This window comes from Camponotus floridanus, unplaced genomic scaffold (genome assembly GCF_003227725.1).
Source record: "Camponotus floridanus strain SB8 unplaced genomic scaffold, Cflo_v7.5 scaffold46, whole genome shotgun sequence".
In the NCBI taxonomy this organism is placed as follows: domain Eukaryota; kingdom Metazoa; phylum Arthropoda; class Insecta; order Hymenoptera; family Formicidae; genus Camponotus; species Camponotus floridanus.
The window spans coordinates 937,984-954,832 of NW_020229614.1; the positions used below are offsets into that span (position 1 = coordinate 937,984).

The window sequence follows — 16,849 nt, forward strand, 5'->3', positions numbered from 1 at the left end:
AGAGACAAGCCCGCGCGAAATATTCTCGTATAAGAACGCCGCTGACCTAAATACATCGCCGTCAGAATGTCGTCAAAGAGAAGCGAACATTACCGCAGTCATGATAGCCGGACTGGAAATTACATAAGCCGAATTAAGTAAGCGAGGAACATCCTATCGCGATAAAGTTTATCCGTGCTCGGGGCGCTGACAGAACGTACCGACTAATAGCTCGCCTAAAAGCGCGCAATTTGGCAAATCGGGTAGCACTCTCGGATCGAGAAGGGCTTCTCCTCCCCGTAATCGAGGGTGTACGATCGACTGGTCAGTTCTTTATTTAATCACTACACACGGCTCTTTTAACAAGGATGGGTGAGTGACACACCGGGTGGAAAACTGAACGTCGACTAAGAACGTCGAACAAGATAGTCGAGGGGAAACAACCGAATATGTGGGCAAATTTAGGAATGACAACGACGAAAATGATAACGAAAGTGATAACGAGAGTGATAGCGCAAGAGTGACAAGGCGTAGTTAAAGTGACAGCTGAAAAAGGGACTAGCGAGCGGTTGTAAAAGGGGTAGAAGCAGAGCTAGAAAATGGAATTTGAGGATGAGCCCAGGCGAGGTGAAACGAAGCGAAGATAAGAGCGAAACGCACGTAAAGACAAGAGAAAAAGATCAGAGATAGGTACGTAAGTCTCTGGATGGAGTGGATATAGTTGAGTCTGAGGGTTTCTGGTTGTTGGGTGTTTGGCTGTCGGCCAGAGAATCTTTGGAGCGCGACGGTTACCTTTTTCTCCTGTGGGAGGTTTCTTCGACCTTATACGTACATCACGATGAGCGTATCGTCTTTTCAGAATGTCAACTGTATGAGAGCATGCGAATATATGCGTGCGTCGATATACATTGCCAAAAATTATTATGGCATTAAAGTTCGCATTTTCGCTTATATTTCATTTGATTTTACATTTCACACGTTATTTAACTACACAGAATATATCGCCATTGTAAGTTAAAGCTCACATAATATTTGGCATGACGTATATTTCTTTAATAAATTTCTCTCTTTTTTTATGTGCATTGGTTGCGTATCTCATAAATGATTTTTCGAAAGCAATGATATATCTCAAAGCGATATATTAATAATAAATATATGAAGCTACATAAAACTATAAAACTATATACAGCTAAATTTCTTCTTACGAAGCAATCGCATGTTTTATTCCTTAGACAAGATCAATAGCTTGCATTCTATCGCTTTACGTTATGCGAAAAATCAAAGGAATAACTTTTCAATTTCTTCTACACCAGCCATCCGTATTGTTTCATTCCTTGAACAGAAGATTGAGTTCTGTTTCATTATGTGTTTCGCGCAATCATCTATCATCTGTCCGTGCAAGTTGTAAGTTTTTTCACTCGCTTCGCTTCTCGATGCCGTGTGTTGCAACATATATTATGATATCATCAAAGCATATAACTGTATACCGAAAACCATAAGCACATATCAGAGCTGCGATTAAACAGTTTTACAAAAACCGCTCAAGTCTTTATTTATTTATGAAAAAGTGACGTCGAAAAAGCGAAAGATAAAATTTCTCGAAATCGGAGTTAAGAGAACTAACTTCGAATGCATATATTTAAATAGTTCCACGCCTTCGAGAATAAGACATAATAGTATGTTACATTGGTGATGTATATTTCTGGTGTTCAAATCTGACTTGTAATTTAATATCATAATGAATCGAACTTTTCGAGAGGTCAGAGGCGCTCATGAGCGAAATATTCCTCAGTCGTATATAAAAATGAAATAAAATATCAAAAGTAATATAAAATAATATGCATTGTGAAATCTAATATTCCCTCTGCTTTTTATTTCGCGATCGTACAAATATATGCGTATTCCTCGGCACTTGAGGGACGTGTGTAATCAAGAGGTGCGAGAGTAACGGTGTGGGCAAGTCTGCGTAAACACAAGGGTTGATTAACGATAATGGCCATGTGGGGCGATTGCCGATAGTCTGTCTCTTGATCGTACGAAGCGTAGGGGTTCGAGAATGAGGAATACTTTAGTGGAGAGAGACAAAGAGAGACAGACAGAGAGAGAGAGAGAGAGAGAGAGAGAGAAAGAGAAAATGGACAAACTGTCAGCGCACTGTGCAACGTTACGAACGCCAACCCATGGGACACTGAACGAAGGTAATCCAGGGGGATGCGTGTCCGAGAATCCTGATCAGCGCTTTACCTCTTATAGTTGCCGCCAATGTGTTATTACTGTTAACACCTCTACTTCGTGTAATGTCGCGTACATCATCGTCTCGACAACGAGAATGACCACGATCTCAATTCGCGAGGATTCGTATTCGATGATACGCCAGTAGATGCGGTATTAACAGACGGCTGTCGTTATTGCTTTCATTCCAAACGTCATATACATGCCGACCATGTCCGCGTTGTTTCAAACGAGAAGATAATATTTGCAAGATATCGCGCGGCGGTCTGCAGGAATTGTGCACACTCGGAAATGTAAATCGCATTCTTGGCGCGTCGCGTATAGTAAATTCATAGAAATTTACTCTTCACCGTGCGGCGCGAATACAAGAGATAGAGTTGTAAATAATCGAGGCCCGTTGCGTTTCATGTACTTTAATGCGCCTTTACCCCGTCAAAATTACGTATCGATAACGCCGAAACCGAGAATATATCGTTTCAATTTTCATCTCTCGAAATCATGCGAAACGCAATGACCTAGTTCAGTTTGTGCACTCATGGAGAAAGGTTCCATGGAATTCCAATATTACAGCCACATTCAAATGAGTATTTAGGGCTAGTTTCTCTTTTTGTCGAGCATAAATGTGTATTTTTCTGTCCGCGACACACGTATGCTCCGTGCATTGTCATTTACAATAAGATTCTCATTATAATGTCTCGATCATTTGTAAAGGGAGTTTCGCTTTGCTCTAAGCAATCTCGACTTATCCTGATCAAACATTCGCCCTCGCAAACATCTCGTAGGCATACTTGGATCACTAATAAGTGTTTGGTAAAGTCACGTGTTAATCTCTAAACAATAAAAGCTTTCTTCAATATTCTTATAAATTTAACATTTATATTTTGCAACATCATAAATGTTACAAAGTCAAATAAAAATTTTTTGCCTGTAAGTATATAAATAATAATAATTTTTCATTACAATATTACATAATAATTTTATATTCCTTTAGATAATTATGGAATTGTATAATATATAAAATAATCTATCAAAAAATAAATATGTTAATGTCTTACTACATGATAGATACAAGTTCTTCTCGTTTATCCTTTCGAGTCTTATTATTTAGTACAAACCATCAATGTTGCCAATATCTAGAGGGTTGATCTCGGCTTGGAGGGTAATGAATGTTTATTAGGGTAGGATCCGTTGACGGATCTCCGTAGACTCGAGACGGATCGATATGCGTCAGTCTAGACGTTCGTGCCTCGAAATAATTGGTTGACTCTGATCTTGCATTCTGTGTTCGTGAGAGGTAAACATTTGCGATTATATGCGCTTCAAATACGACGACGTACTAACGTGAATCAATAAAGTTAGTCAAAATCATTTACTCTCTTAAACTGGATTAAAAATGTCATTAATTGAAACAAGATTTTTACTAGTTTTCAATGAAAACATTCACATTTTGCTCCTCCAGTTCATGTCACTGTGATTATGACAGTAAGATTTTGTACAATTAATATTCAAATTCAAAATTAAACTACACTGCTTTATAGTCTTGAGACATAATAAACAACAAATAATCTCTAGTCAGAGAGATATTGCTTTAACAAAACATCTTGCTGTGAATTTAATTCATATACATATAATATTATAATAAAGAAGACATTTTTAAACATTATTGATTGAAATTCACAAATATGAAAAATTGATTCTTTTCAGTGTTTTCAGTTCACTGTTTGCAATGCTATACTTATAAGTGCAACCATTGTTTATCAGTGATAATAGATTTGACATCATTTGAGAGAATAAAGTAATTTCTGAACATTCTAGATTTATTATAATTCAAATTTCCTCTCTCTTTAAATATTAATAGAAGAATAAAAAATTCAAAGTTTATATTGTAGAAATTAAAATAATATACGCTGATAATGTAAAATATTTTCATAAAATCTTAATAAAATTTCATGATAAAATATCTTATGTATGTATTATATGTAAGAAGGTACATTCAAACGTACAGATATTTAAATTTTTGTTTTGAATTTATTTATTAAATTTTAAACTTTTTAAGTAATCTACGCACATGTAAGAATATTTATATTTGCATAAACAATGTACATTCAATGTTTACTATTATGTACAAATCGCAAATAGAAATAGCTAAAATTTAACTAGCTTGGTAAAATAGTCTCGTTTTCTTCATCAACTCTAACTGCAGGAATTAGCTCCTGGCATTTATCCAGATTACTTCTATATTCCTCATATTTGCGTATTTCATCTATCTCATTTGAGATTGTGCGATTTTCATGATTTAATAATCTTGGAAATTATTAAATAAGCGAGCGATAAGTAATAACAAAAATATTTCGGAACTTCAATTTCTTATAAATGATTTTGAAATCGAATTTTTTTCATGATATTCAATTTTTCCTTTTCAGATATTTAATTCATATAACACGATAAATTAACATATTTAATTTTACTTTGAGCGGGCAATATCATCGCGCTAATGGCGTAATTATCCGGTAATGCTTTAACCGAGGGACGACAGAGTAGGCAAAATTACAACGAAATTGCTGTGAAAGAATTGATACGTAGGGCGTTAAATTTAGTTTCACGGTAGTGTCGGTGTACATTACGGCCAGCCGAATTTCTCATATCTGCCCAAATTCGAGTGACCAGGGGATAAATTGTTGCACGCTTTTGGCACAGCGGCTGCCGGAGAATTGTGCATTTGCGTCACGTAACCTGTTTTACGTTAGCGCTTTTGTTCCACATGAATCTTATTAGCGCCAACCATTTTACAGGAAATTGAGTTAAACAGTTTTCTGCATTAAAGCTTTCGCTTTCCTCTTTCGGATCGCTATTGGCCTAGAGGAAGTCGTGCAGAAGATCGTGATTGGGCAGTTAATATATTTCGTCAATGAAGCAAAGAAGTATAATGCTCAAATTTGTTCGTTAAATATTGAGAAGAAAACATACACAATAGGCTATCATTGTTATATGTCATGGTATTGGTTGATCGGATTGTACACATAAATGTTTGTATGCAAATCACACCTATTGTGTAGTAAAATTCTGCTTCAAAAAATCAAATAATATAGATAAAAAAATTATAAGGAAATTATATATGAAGTAAACTATAAACACACAGATTTCCCGATATAATTTAAAGATAAAAAGCATTTCAAGTAAATATATAATTACAGTTATATATATTAATATTTATAAAGATTTTATATAATATTATTATTTTAATTCATCTTTAATGCATACAAATAATATAAAATAATATAAGAGCTTGAAACATAATAATTTTCTTAAATTAAATGAATCAATTTAATATCCAATAACGCAATATCTAATGAGAATTGGGTATAATTATTTTACATAAGAATATAATTATTTTTTATCATATATTGCATTAATTTAGTTTATGTTATACAATTTATGTATAACAATTAACGACATGTGTAATTATCTCGTTTAATGTTGTATTATCAGTGACATGTCTAAGTACTGCGGAGGATAATTCCTATCATCTTCATGAACCGCACGGGCGTATTGATCGTAACACGAGGATACGTGTGTATACAGGGTGGTCGGTAAAACATAGGAATAAATAACAAAAATATATTCTCCTCTAAAATCCTCTCTAAAATAATAAATATCTAATTACGAAGTTATGAAATATTGAAAACTAATATCTAAAATTAAATTTTAAGAATTAATAGATTAAAAAATAAAATTAAATTTTAAGAATTTAAGAACTTAAGAACATAAGAATTATGTATCTTATTGTAACTTATATTCTTATTAATGTATGAATTTTACTGTAAAGAAAATTTCAAATAAACTTTATTTTCGATGCAAACAAATTTTTTATCGCAATTGCTCAGACATGTTAAAAATTAAAAAGTTATAATATATGATATAATTGTTGATTAATTTTTAAGAAAAAATTAATTATAATATTTCTTCGAGAATATATTCTCTTACCTTTAATATCTACGTTCCATCGACTTATTCAATGTACGAATTCATGAAATCCATTTAATACCGAGGTGACAAATATATGCAATATGATTTTTGTTTGCCAAGATGAATTCTGCCAACGGTACAACGAGCAATGGTGGCATGGAAAAAGATCGAACTTGAGAAAGGGATGCGAATTGAAAGGCTCCACTTTAGCATTCCTGTGTCCCCCGTTCCCTCTACCTCCAATACCAACAATACTACTATAGTTATAGTTGCAGCATGCTGCGACTGTATGGAACGCGAAGACGAAGCTGGGTTGGCGCGTTTTTATTTACGACCTCACCCAATGAAATAACGGCTGCGAAGGAGCGCGCAATTGCCTTCTCATCCCGGCGACCCACATAAGCACCCATCGGCTTTCTCTAAAAACGTTAATTGCTCGGTGTTAATAAAGGTTCATACTGCGATGTTCCGTCTACTCCGTAATTCCGTTCTTGCTTGAATTCTATTAAAAAAAAAAAAAGAAAAAAAATTTCACCGTCTCATCTGGGATCCGAGGATTTTAAATTGCAATTTTAAATACAATTTTTCATGAAGAAGACAAATGAGTCGCCGAATTGTTTATTGTGTTTACGCATTATTCCGTCGAAGGGTCGCGACGTTATGAAGAGAGAATTTTGAACATGTCGCGTCGTTCACGGAGTTCTCTCGTAAGCGCGTCGCTTTTTGGGCTAAACGTCGGAGTTGCCTTGTCCGAAACTTTTCGACCGTGTTGTGTCGCTTAGACAGGTGGTAGGGGTAGCGAATTATTCGACGCTCACCGTCGGACTGTCATGGTTGTTTGCCGAAGTGAATGTAGAACGATCAATGTGAAGCTTCCTGTCCGCTGATGGCTGCACCGTTAGCCATTAACGCTCTCATCGACACTCAAACTACTCTATTTTCCATCGTTCCTGTGCAATTTTTTGCAATTTTTTTATATTTTTACTATATTACTTTAGTAGTTTTTAAAATTTTTTATCTGGTAATATGTATACGTACCACTGCATAATAAAATACAATATATAATTTTTAAGTTGTAAGATTTACCAATAAAATGTTTTTGGTTTTATTTGCTATATGTACAGAAAAAATTATATTTTTTATAAAAACTTTAATTATATAAATAATTGGCAAATATAAAAGATTATGTGTGTATTTGCATATCACATTAATAAGTAACAAGAGATATAGATTTTTTATTTTCAATTTCTATTACAATACTATTAATGAATTGAACAACAATAATAGAGTCATAATAGAGTCTATAATGATAGCGGTATTCATTAATTATAACGAATTATATGAAAAAGGTATAGTATCGTATCCACACAATAATTGCTATTGCAATGTATTTGCACAATAATTGCTATCAAGCATAATTTTATTTCAAATAAGAGATTTAATTTTTTTGCTTATTTTCCAGTTTTTATTAGTAGATATTTTATTTTGCTATAATTCGCAAATCTGATTATGTAATGTTTCAATATCGATGCATATCTAGTATTAAATGTAAAAAAATCTATATTTTTTTAAAATTTCAGATAAAAAAGCACACCATGCGAACAATTCAATAATTTAAACAGTTAAAAATTTTGAATTGTTTTATATCTTTGCATGATTCTTCTTTCTCCCATTCTACATACATTCTTTATATGCACCCAGCTAAGCAATAAGCGGATCCGATCGATTTTCCCGAATTCAATTAGACGCGACATATTGCAGATGCGGATCGTCGACGCGGGTGGCCCGTACCTCGATTCCGCTTCGAATCGCCTCGCGACCGTGAAAACGTTTACACCGTGAAAAACGCAGCTGAATTTCGCCTCTCCCCACGAGATTGCATTAATTCCGCGCACGACACGTAACCCTAGCAATAAAGTGGCGTAATTGCCGATGTGTCCGTGCCCTTTGGGTGTCGAAGAGGAGAAAACCCCCGTCGGCATCGGGCGTAGAAAGTACGCGCGGGTGTACGCGAGGAAAAGGGTCGATGTACAAATCCACCCCGACATATCCCACACGCAGGCGGACAGTGGATCGACTTATGCGAGCCACGTGCGCCATTCTAATTTGCTTACGAGCTACGGTCTTAAAGCACAATGCGCCACAGGCTCCAGGAATACGTGCGTTGGTCGGCTGCATGGACAATGCACAATGTGCCCTACACTTTCGTCGCGGTATTGTTTCTCGAGTTCGCAGGTCCAATGATATCGCCATAGTTTTGTCATCTACGTCCGCACGATTGCGGTCCATTCTAGTTAGCGGAACTAATGTGAAACGCATGAGAAAGGAATAACTTATTTACGATCTAATTCGTGGCCAGTGGCAATCAATTTTCACCTTAATCTCTCAACTATGTCATAAGTTTGCAGTTTCGATTTCCTATGAGATCTTTAATGATTTCAAGAAACGTTTGACAATATTAATAAGTAATTTATTTAAAAGCATTTTTCCTTTAAAATTCCTATAAAATTATTATGTTAAGATATTAAGATTTTTATATAGAATTATAACACGGAAAATGTCAAATTCATTTATAAAAGCATCAATATATGTAAAAAACAAGTACTTTGTGTTTTACTGCGATCCCACGAATAATCGTCTACGAGGCGAAATTGTAAGCCGAAGTTTTTGAGCCGAGAATAGCACTAAGAATTTTATTTCATGTCCTCATTTCGTCCGTAACGTATCTAGTCCAATTTAAATTCCGAGTAAGATCAGCGCGGAAAGCCCGAAGGACCTAATATAATTCTGAATACAAGGGGCACCCGGTACGCTTGGGATCTAACTTGCATGCATTTGCCAAATAGGCACGTTAACGTTAAGAATAGTATCTCTGCATGCCTTCTCACAACAAAAAGAAAAAATATATTTCATGTCAGATATATCTGCATATTATAAAGCATATTATGAATATACACGTTTTAAGATAACAGTGTGTTTATTTATATTTTTAAAATGTCTCTTACATTTCAGGTAATTAATTTTAATAAGTCTGATAAAAATTTAATTACAAATAATTATATATATATATATATATATATATATATATATATATACACTGTAATAATGCGATAATGTAACACAGTATGGCTTGAAGGGAAATGAAATTTTATGTTTCGATTAGTAATTCCCTAAAGTTATGTATCGAACGGATCTGCAATGCAAATTATGATATTCAAGTTTGTTCGAACATTTTCATTGAATTTTATAGCTGCCTGTGCAGTTTTGAAAAATTATTTTTAGTCTAAATTATGTTTTCTCTAATCTAGTATGTATATATGTGCATTAAAATTATAACAGATTAATAAAAAATATTTCTCATCTCCATAAAAAAATTTCCATTACTCAAATGAAATATAACTTTTAATATGAGGAAACCATATAATATAATTAATATAAATTATAAATGGTGGTTATATATATATATATATATAAAAATTGGTATATGTATAAAAATACAAAATGCCCTACATGCGATAAATAATTTAAAAAAATTTAAATAGTTAAATAGTTAAATTATAATTAGATTTCTTGCTCCGCAATTTTTCATGTGCAAACATCTTATTCGTTCCACACTTACCAACGCGATCTATGTCTTCTTGCGTATAGTAGTGATGCATCGTGCTGCTGGGTCGGCTTGCGGTAGCAATTGAATCACACGGGCGACAGTTTATGGCTGTACGATGATCATCATGACCAATACAGCGGTCACTTTACTCTGCTATTACTCACTTCCATCTCAAACAGTCGTACAAGCCACCCATTCGCCACTTCCGGCACGGTATTGTATCTACAATTTCGGCCGCGCAGATTCACGTAGAGGCGTGTACATACACGCACATACACGTAGGATTCTTTTTAATTGCAATTGTTTCAATGTTTTCTTTGAAAATGGCGGAATCCACGTGAAACGAGATCGATGTCTCTGAAGGAAAACGTCCCGCGAATATACCGAATACAATCGTTCGAGCGTGTATTTGACAAAGTTAATCCACTATATCCACGAATTCAAACACGGACATTCACCTTTTGCACTTCGCGCCATGATTTAACGCCCTAAATATGATGCGCGTAGTTATCCGATTTTTACGCCACAGAATTTGATACGGCTTTAGCGGAATACTTGTTAATTTCACAGTTTCTTTTATCTCGATGGTCACGAAAGAATATCCGTACTTTCGTATCGAAAGAATCTCCGGATATCTGTCGTAGGATATAATATTTCCGCCTTGGATGAAAAAAAAATTTTAGAAACTCGAGATGTGAGATTTTACGCACGACCGATATTACTTGCCGATGTTTCCATCATCCTGATTCGAGGTTATAATAGAAAAACGATTGGTCCAGAAGATAGCGCCGATGGCTCACCACGGCGAAACGTCGATGATGCGGTGATCCTCTCCGGAAGAAACGGAGAGCGCGCTTCACTCCGATCCGTATCTCACGCACTTTGTCCCTCCCCCGCGCCCGCCCGTTTTTTCGTCGCTTCTTTTTTTTTTACCAATCCAACGAAATCAACAACAACGGGGACACGGGGTAAAACGGTAAGCTCGATAACATTGTGGTACAACGCTCTTCCGCAAGCCGATTCTGCGCAGAGTGTCGGCCGTACATTCGGAGAAGCCGACGGCAGCCACGCTACGCGGAGAGGATGCCGGCGATCGTAGCGCCATCCGCGGCGGGAGGGGCGTCGGTGGTCGGCGCGGGGGTGGCACACCGGCTGCCACCCCCGCGACATCCTACCCGCCGCCACCTCTGCGCCCTTGTCCCCTCGCTTCCTCGTCGTCCCCGCGGCCCCATCGACCAGCCGTCTTCCCTGCCGCTGCACCCGCGCAGCACCCCCCTGCCGCCCTGCGCCCACCGTTTCCTCCCTCTTCGCTGTCCTTCTCGCTCTCTCTATCGCGGCAGCCACCACCGGCTGCGGTATCGATTGGCCCAGTTGTCCCTCGTCAGAGCGCGGCGGTCGCTCCAACATCCGAACACGGCCTACCACCGCCTTCTTCACCTTCATAGCCATCTTCACCTACCGCCTCCTGTTTCTCTTCCTTCGCTTCTCCTTCATCTTCGCGTTCGCCTCTTTTTCGACGCGCGGTGATACAAATTGCAAAAAGGTTCTCCACGCTACTGTAATAGCGGCGGGTTAGTAACGGGCAGATTTTTACGACTATCGCTTTCGCCGTTGATCAGAATGGCATATTTTTTTACAAGAAAGAAGGAATAATTGCATCGCAAAAAGAGAGTATGATGTGAGCGGTAAATGGCGATAAATTGGATTAACGGCCAATCGATTGTTTGGATAACGGGAGGGATGTTTTTATGACGTCGCGAGAACGCAGTAGTATTGATTAACTTCGTGTGGATGATCCCCAAAACTGATAAGAAAATAGGATTAAAAAGCTGTTTCTTTCCGTAATCCTGTTATCATTAGGGAGGAGCGGCAAAAATTTATGTGATCCAATATCCCGGAACTAAAATTATGTTATTATTTTGTAGCTTGTATAAGAGCAGAACGAAGAAAAACATGCTTATATACTTGTATGTAAAGTGCTATTTGTATAATTATAAGATATTTTCATGTCTAATAAAGCTTAATTAACAAATAGATTCTGAAATTTTTATCAAATTCAATACATGTTGTCAAACTAGCTGAAAAAATAAAATATGCAAAATGCAATAAATTCAGCCTCAAGGTGAATTTGGATCGGCCTATAGTATATCTCGATACCGAGTGACCGGTAAGAAAGTTAACGCGCCACGACGGAAATACGAGCGAACAGGGTAATGTTCATCGGCTTTCGTGAGTAGAGCGTGGCGGAAAACAGGGACGAGTATAAGCGACAAAGGAGCCGGGCATTATTATATGGCGGGGCTCTGAATGCATGACAATGCCAAGTGAGGCTTTCTCTCTTCTCGTCCGCACCCTCTTTGTCTCCCGATCGCGCTCCCGGTTACTCCCGCGGGCACCGCTCAAGCACCGCTGCGGGACCGTCGCTTCACAATGCTACGCTAACAAGATCAGCAATTAATGAATCGTTGGCAATGCGTCGCCAACGCAGAAAAATACGCGCATCCAATGGAACTGGTGTATCATTAAGAAAATGGCGTGCCAGGGTGAGCCGTCGTTTCATGGATCGTCGCTTCCGTTGGATGTTTCGACATTAGCAATCAGCAGCCATTGAAGGATTCTCCGCACGAGACTGAATATGGATACGAAAATTGTGGCACGCGGCTTCAAAAAAATATATCCCGTTTATTTGATATCTTTGTTTGTAGTAATTCTTTGATAGAGAGCTTACGCTGTAATTTGTATACAAATAATTAACAGTAGAGTTAATTTACAGAAGAGTAAATTCTAATTAGAATGTTGACCGCGCGTAGAAAAATAATTGATAGTAATATTATACGCAAATGTGTTTGAATCAATGGGCATGATGCAAAAGTGAAACGATCAGAGATCGTTTTTCCGATTCGCGTAACTTTTGCGTTGGCAAAACGCGCGCGAAAGCAACGCGTCAGTAACTGAATATTCGCTTTATAGTCTGTTCGCATTGCTATTACCCGCTCCACCAGATGTATGTTTCATAGAAGTTCACAGTTCCACATTTTCGAGGTAGTAATCCTCGAATAAAATTGTCAATGTTGATTCGTTTATGCTTCAATTTTATTTTGATCGTCAGCGAGTAAAAATACGATAGTTTCGACACGAAGAAAATTTAGATGCAACGTCTTTTATTTTTCAGAAAAGTCATTTCCAAATAAAAAAACTAACACAATTTGTAATTGTTGAATATGTTTATTTTGTTAGCTTTAGTTGAGATTGAATGTTTCGTTTTTTTTTTCAGCTTTGCCATATCGAGGAATTAAAAAAAACGCTAAACGCACATTCTCTCTCTCGATGAGATAGAAAGCTAGTAACTAACTATCGAGAAAATCGTAGAATTTTCCCTCAGGAGTACCGCGTTCAAGAAAAGTATATACCTCAAGGGTTCTTACAACGCACTTTTATAGAACGTAATGGCGAACATCGGTGGGCGGTATAAGGTCGAGTTTTAACCTTCCCAATCTTCAGATTGCTTAGCTGCTTTTAGTCGAAGCACTTTTTAGCCAATCACACAGTAGCGCTCTTCGTTGCATTCACTGAGTTCCTTCAGTGTTTGCAAGAGATTTATTGAAAATTCTCTTTTATTTTTATAGGTTTTACGATTTTTATAACGAGTCGCACACAAATTTATATCTATTAATATTTTACTTTCTTATATATATATATATATAATTTTTCGTTATATTCCAAATTTCCAATATTGTACACTATGACACATTATTTTCAACGTAATCGATCGTGCGTAGTTTGCCTCATTCTTATGGAAACAAATGCTGATTTTGAATTAAACGATATATTCTATTCTAGTGCGGATGGGCGATTCTGAAGATGTTTGAATGATGAATCCAATATCATCCCGAGTTAGGTCGCGGCAGAAGCGAAACACACCCTCGGGACAGAAACCGTTTCCCTAAAACAGACCAATGAGCCGTTTCTGCTCCACATACATCGGGGACTTTGGGACCGCGGCATGTGCGCGCATAGCGGAGCAATGCATCATACGTTACAGATTGGTTTTACGTAAAAGAACGCCTATATAATGGTGTGGATGTTTGACGCCGAAGAGGGAAATGGTTGGAAAATAACGAAAGTAAAGCGCCAGCTATCCATTGTCTCGCGCATTGTGTCCTATTCGCGCGATTTTTTATCGCTTCGCAGCTCCACACTTTCATGACCTAAAAATGTGTAGCCTAAAAAGGATCGATGTGGAAAATTGGAATTTAGATCTACATTTTTCGAAAATACTTGAACTTTCGTTTTATCAAAATGTTGTTTTTCTTGCAAATGTTATGTAAAGAATATTATGTAAAGAAAATGTAAAAAATATATAAAAATATTTTGAATATTATATAGGATGTGCAAGAGAACATATACGTATGCATATTGTGTGACGTTTTGAAATGTAACGTTAAATAAGTAATATGGTGAATAGTGAGTGGCGTATCTTTGTCACAACGACGTTTCTTCGTGCTATAATATTTGCAAAGATATGCGCCCTCGGGAAAGCGACCCCCGTCGACGGACGCTGAGAAGTACACAGTCACTAATTACAAGGGACACGAAATTACATAACTTTCACGAGGTTGTATATTCTAATTTGGCGGATCGTTAAAGGTCGGTCGACTTATGCATATTCATTGGACATTTTTTAACGATCGTGCCACCTCCCGGCTAAATCCAGAAGAAGCTACTTCGTATGTCGCACGCTCTAATGACCGTTTTGTAAATTAATGATGGATGCGCGGCGTCATTCCATGATTCATAGCGAAATTACGGCTGGCGTATAATATGTCTACACGGTATCTGCAATTAACGCACGCGGTATTGTTACACATCAATGTACGTAAATAAACACAGGAATATACATACATATGTTTCTTGGTTATGATCTGTTCGTGGAAGCTTGCAATTGTACATGTCGTTCGTTATACGCGATTCTATGATGTCAAATTATCTTTTCAGACATGCTTCTTTCTTATGTATCTCTTTTCTGATTACAAAATCTTAATATATCTTATAATTTATTTATCTATCATAAAAAAGTTTGATTTATAATACTATTCAAAATAATACCATGATATTAGCTAAAGATCGGATGCTACTTTTACGCCAAAATCTATTGCATTAAGTCTGTAAAAATAAGAAAAAAAATATATTTAAATCATTTCTATAAAAATAGATATTTCTATAAATATTATGGATTCAAAATTTTTTTATACTTTCTTGGAAAAGTAAAAATCTTATTCAATATTAAATATATTAATTGTTGAAACATTAAAACTTAAAGATTGAAAAATATCAATGTATTCGATAAACATGATTATTTTAAATTTATTGTCAGTCAGTCAATCAATCAATTAGTCAGCAGCTTTAATTGTACGGAAGATATTGTTTATTGCGTTATTGCGTCGGAATCGGCCGACCCAAATAGCGTTTCAACTTGCAATTTTCCGCGAATACACCACTGAACAGCAATCGCTGGAAAATACTCGAGTTATAAAATTCGTGACAAGCAAGGCCGGCCGAGGCTTTGTCGACAATCAAATCTTTCGGCAATGGTCGCGTCAAGGATAATAGGGTTGATTAAATCAACGAAACGAAACTTTAAGGCGGGCCGTGGTCATTTAATTACGTCGAGTCGGAAAGGTTTTCAGATGGATCCGGCAGCGCTTGTCGCAACGCCGACAGCGCTATCGATGAAAGTTCTTTCCAAGGATAGATGGAAGTGGAAAACCAGCGAAGGGGCTAAGAACGAGAGCGCATCCACCGAATCACAAATGAGTTACGAGACTCGATTAAGCATCTTCTAGATACATTATTAAGAGCCGCAACGGAAGAACAAAGCAGAGAGTTGCGGAGTAAGAGAGAGGGAAAGAGGATAGGTGAGCTAGAGCTGGGAGCAACTAATGGGTTGTAACTAGTGTGTGCAGCGGATTATATCTTCTCGGTCAAGCCGGTACAAGCCACTATACGTAGAAACCTCGAGTGGGTAGATGGGTGCGAGGAAGATGGAAGAGAACGAGGAATGAGCCGTTAGACGGAGAGAAACAGAGAGAGAGAGAAAGAGAGAGAGAAAGAGAGAGAGAGTGAGCGTAAATGGAGTATGAGAGAGAAGAGAGAGAGGGCGGGGAGAGAGGCTTAACTCGAGACTTTATGAATGCCCGACTGCAGCGTAGGAGTTCAGGTAAGATAAGGGCTTTCTGCACCCTCTTCATCCCACCGCCTCAAGGGCTACCATGTCTGTGCCTCTCCTTTCGCCTCGTCGAAAACGCTACATCGCCACCAAATCCGGGCAACGGTTTCCCGGGCACGCAGCTACTCCCTCGCCTGCACTCACGTTCCGACCGCTTAACGCCAGATTTCGCAACTTCTGTCACGAGACAGAAACCTCATTAATATTCGAACGGCGATCTTTCATCGTACTGATGTCGCAACGACCTCGATATGCTGCGAAGTTCCAGTATCATCGTAGTGAAAACGGCACTTCAAATGCATAACACATGCTGTCGATTAATCGAAACCCTCTTTCTCGCTCGGAAAGTGACTGCTTCGATCGATTGGTTCAGTTTTCCAACTTAATGCTGCGAAGTCATAAAATTGAGATCCCGCTGAGAGAGAATCAGGAAATTGCTTGCAGCAAAAATGCATCGCATCATATTTTTCCTAAAGTTATAAAATTGCATGAAAATATAAATTGTAATATTTTTAGTTACAGGATGAAAATAGTAATGTAAATTTTTAATACATTATATTTCAAGTAAACTCTCTCTATCGCTTGTTAATCGATAAATTATCTCTTGTTCTCTCGATAGAAACAAAATTATGGCAACAAATTATAATGTAATAAATTTAACACTTGAAATAGTAAAGAAATGTAATAATATCGCGCGAATGATTCAGACTAGCGGTTTAAACGATGAATTTAGAAGAGGACTGGCAAAATAGTTCATCGACCGTGCAATCCGTCTCATTTTGCACCAGAGTACCTATAACTTGGACGATAGGTTAGCTCGCGAAGGAAAAGTGCGCGCG

The 16,849-nt window shown here is 37.2% G+C and overlaps 1 protein-coding gene across 4 annotated transcripts in view; it reads right to left on the reverse strand.

The window, feature by feature from the left end:
- The window catches only part of LOC105257891 (teneurin-a), a 434,044-nt gene that overhangs the window by 164,833 nt on the left and 252,362 nt on the right, over positions 1–16,849 (reverse strand). Inside the window, exon 1 of one of the 4 annotated variants that reach the window (XM_025411983.1) lies at positions 9,797–10,703. The exons of the other annotated variants lie outside the window; for them this stretch is intronic. Within the exon in view, the coding sequence (XP_025267768.1) occupies positions 9,797–9,836 (40 nt within the window). The 5' untranslated portion in view covers positions 9,837–10,703. Of the gene's footprint in view, positions 1–9,796; positions 10,704–16,849 lie in introns of those variants that run through there. 4 annotated transcript variants of the gene reach the window in all.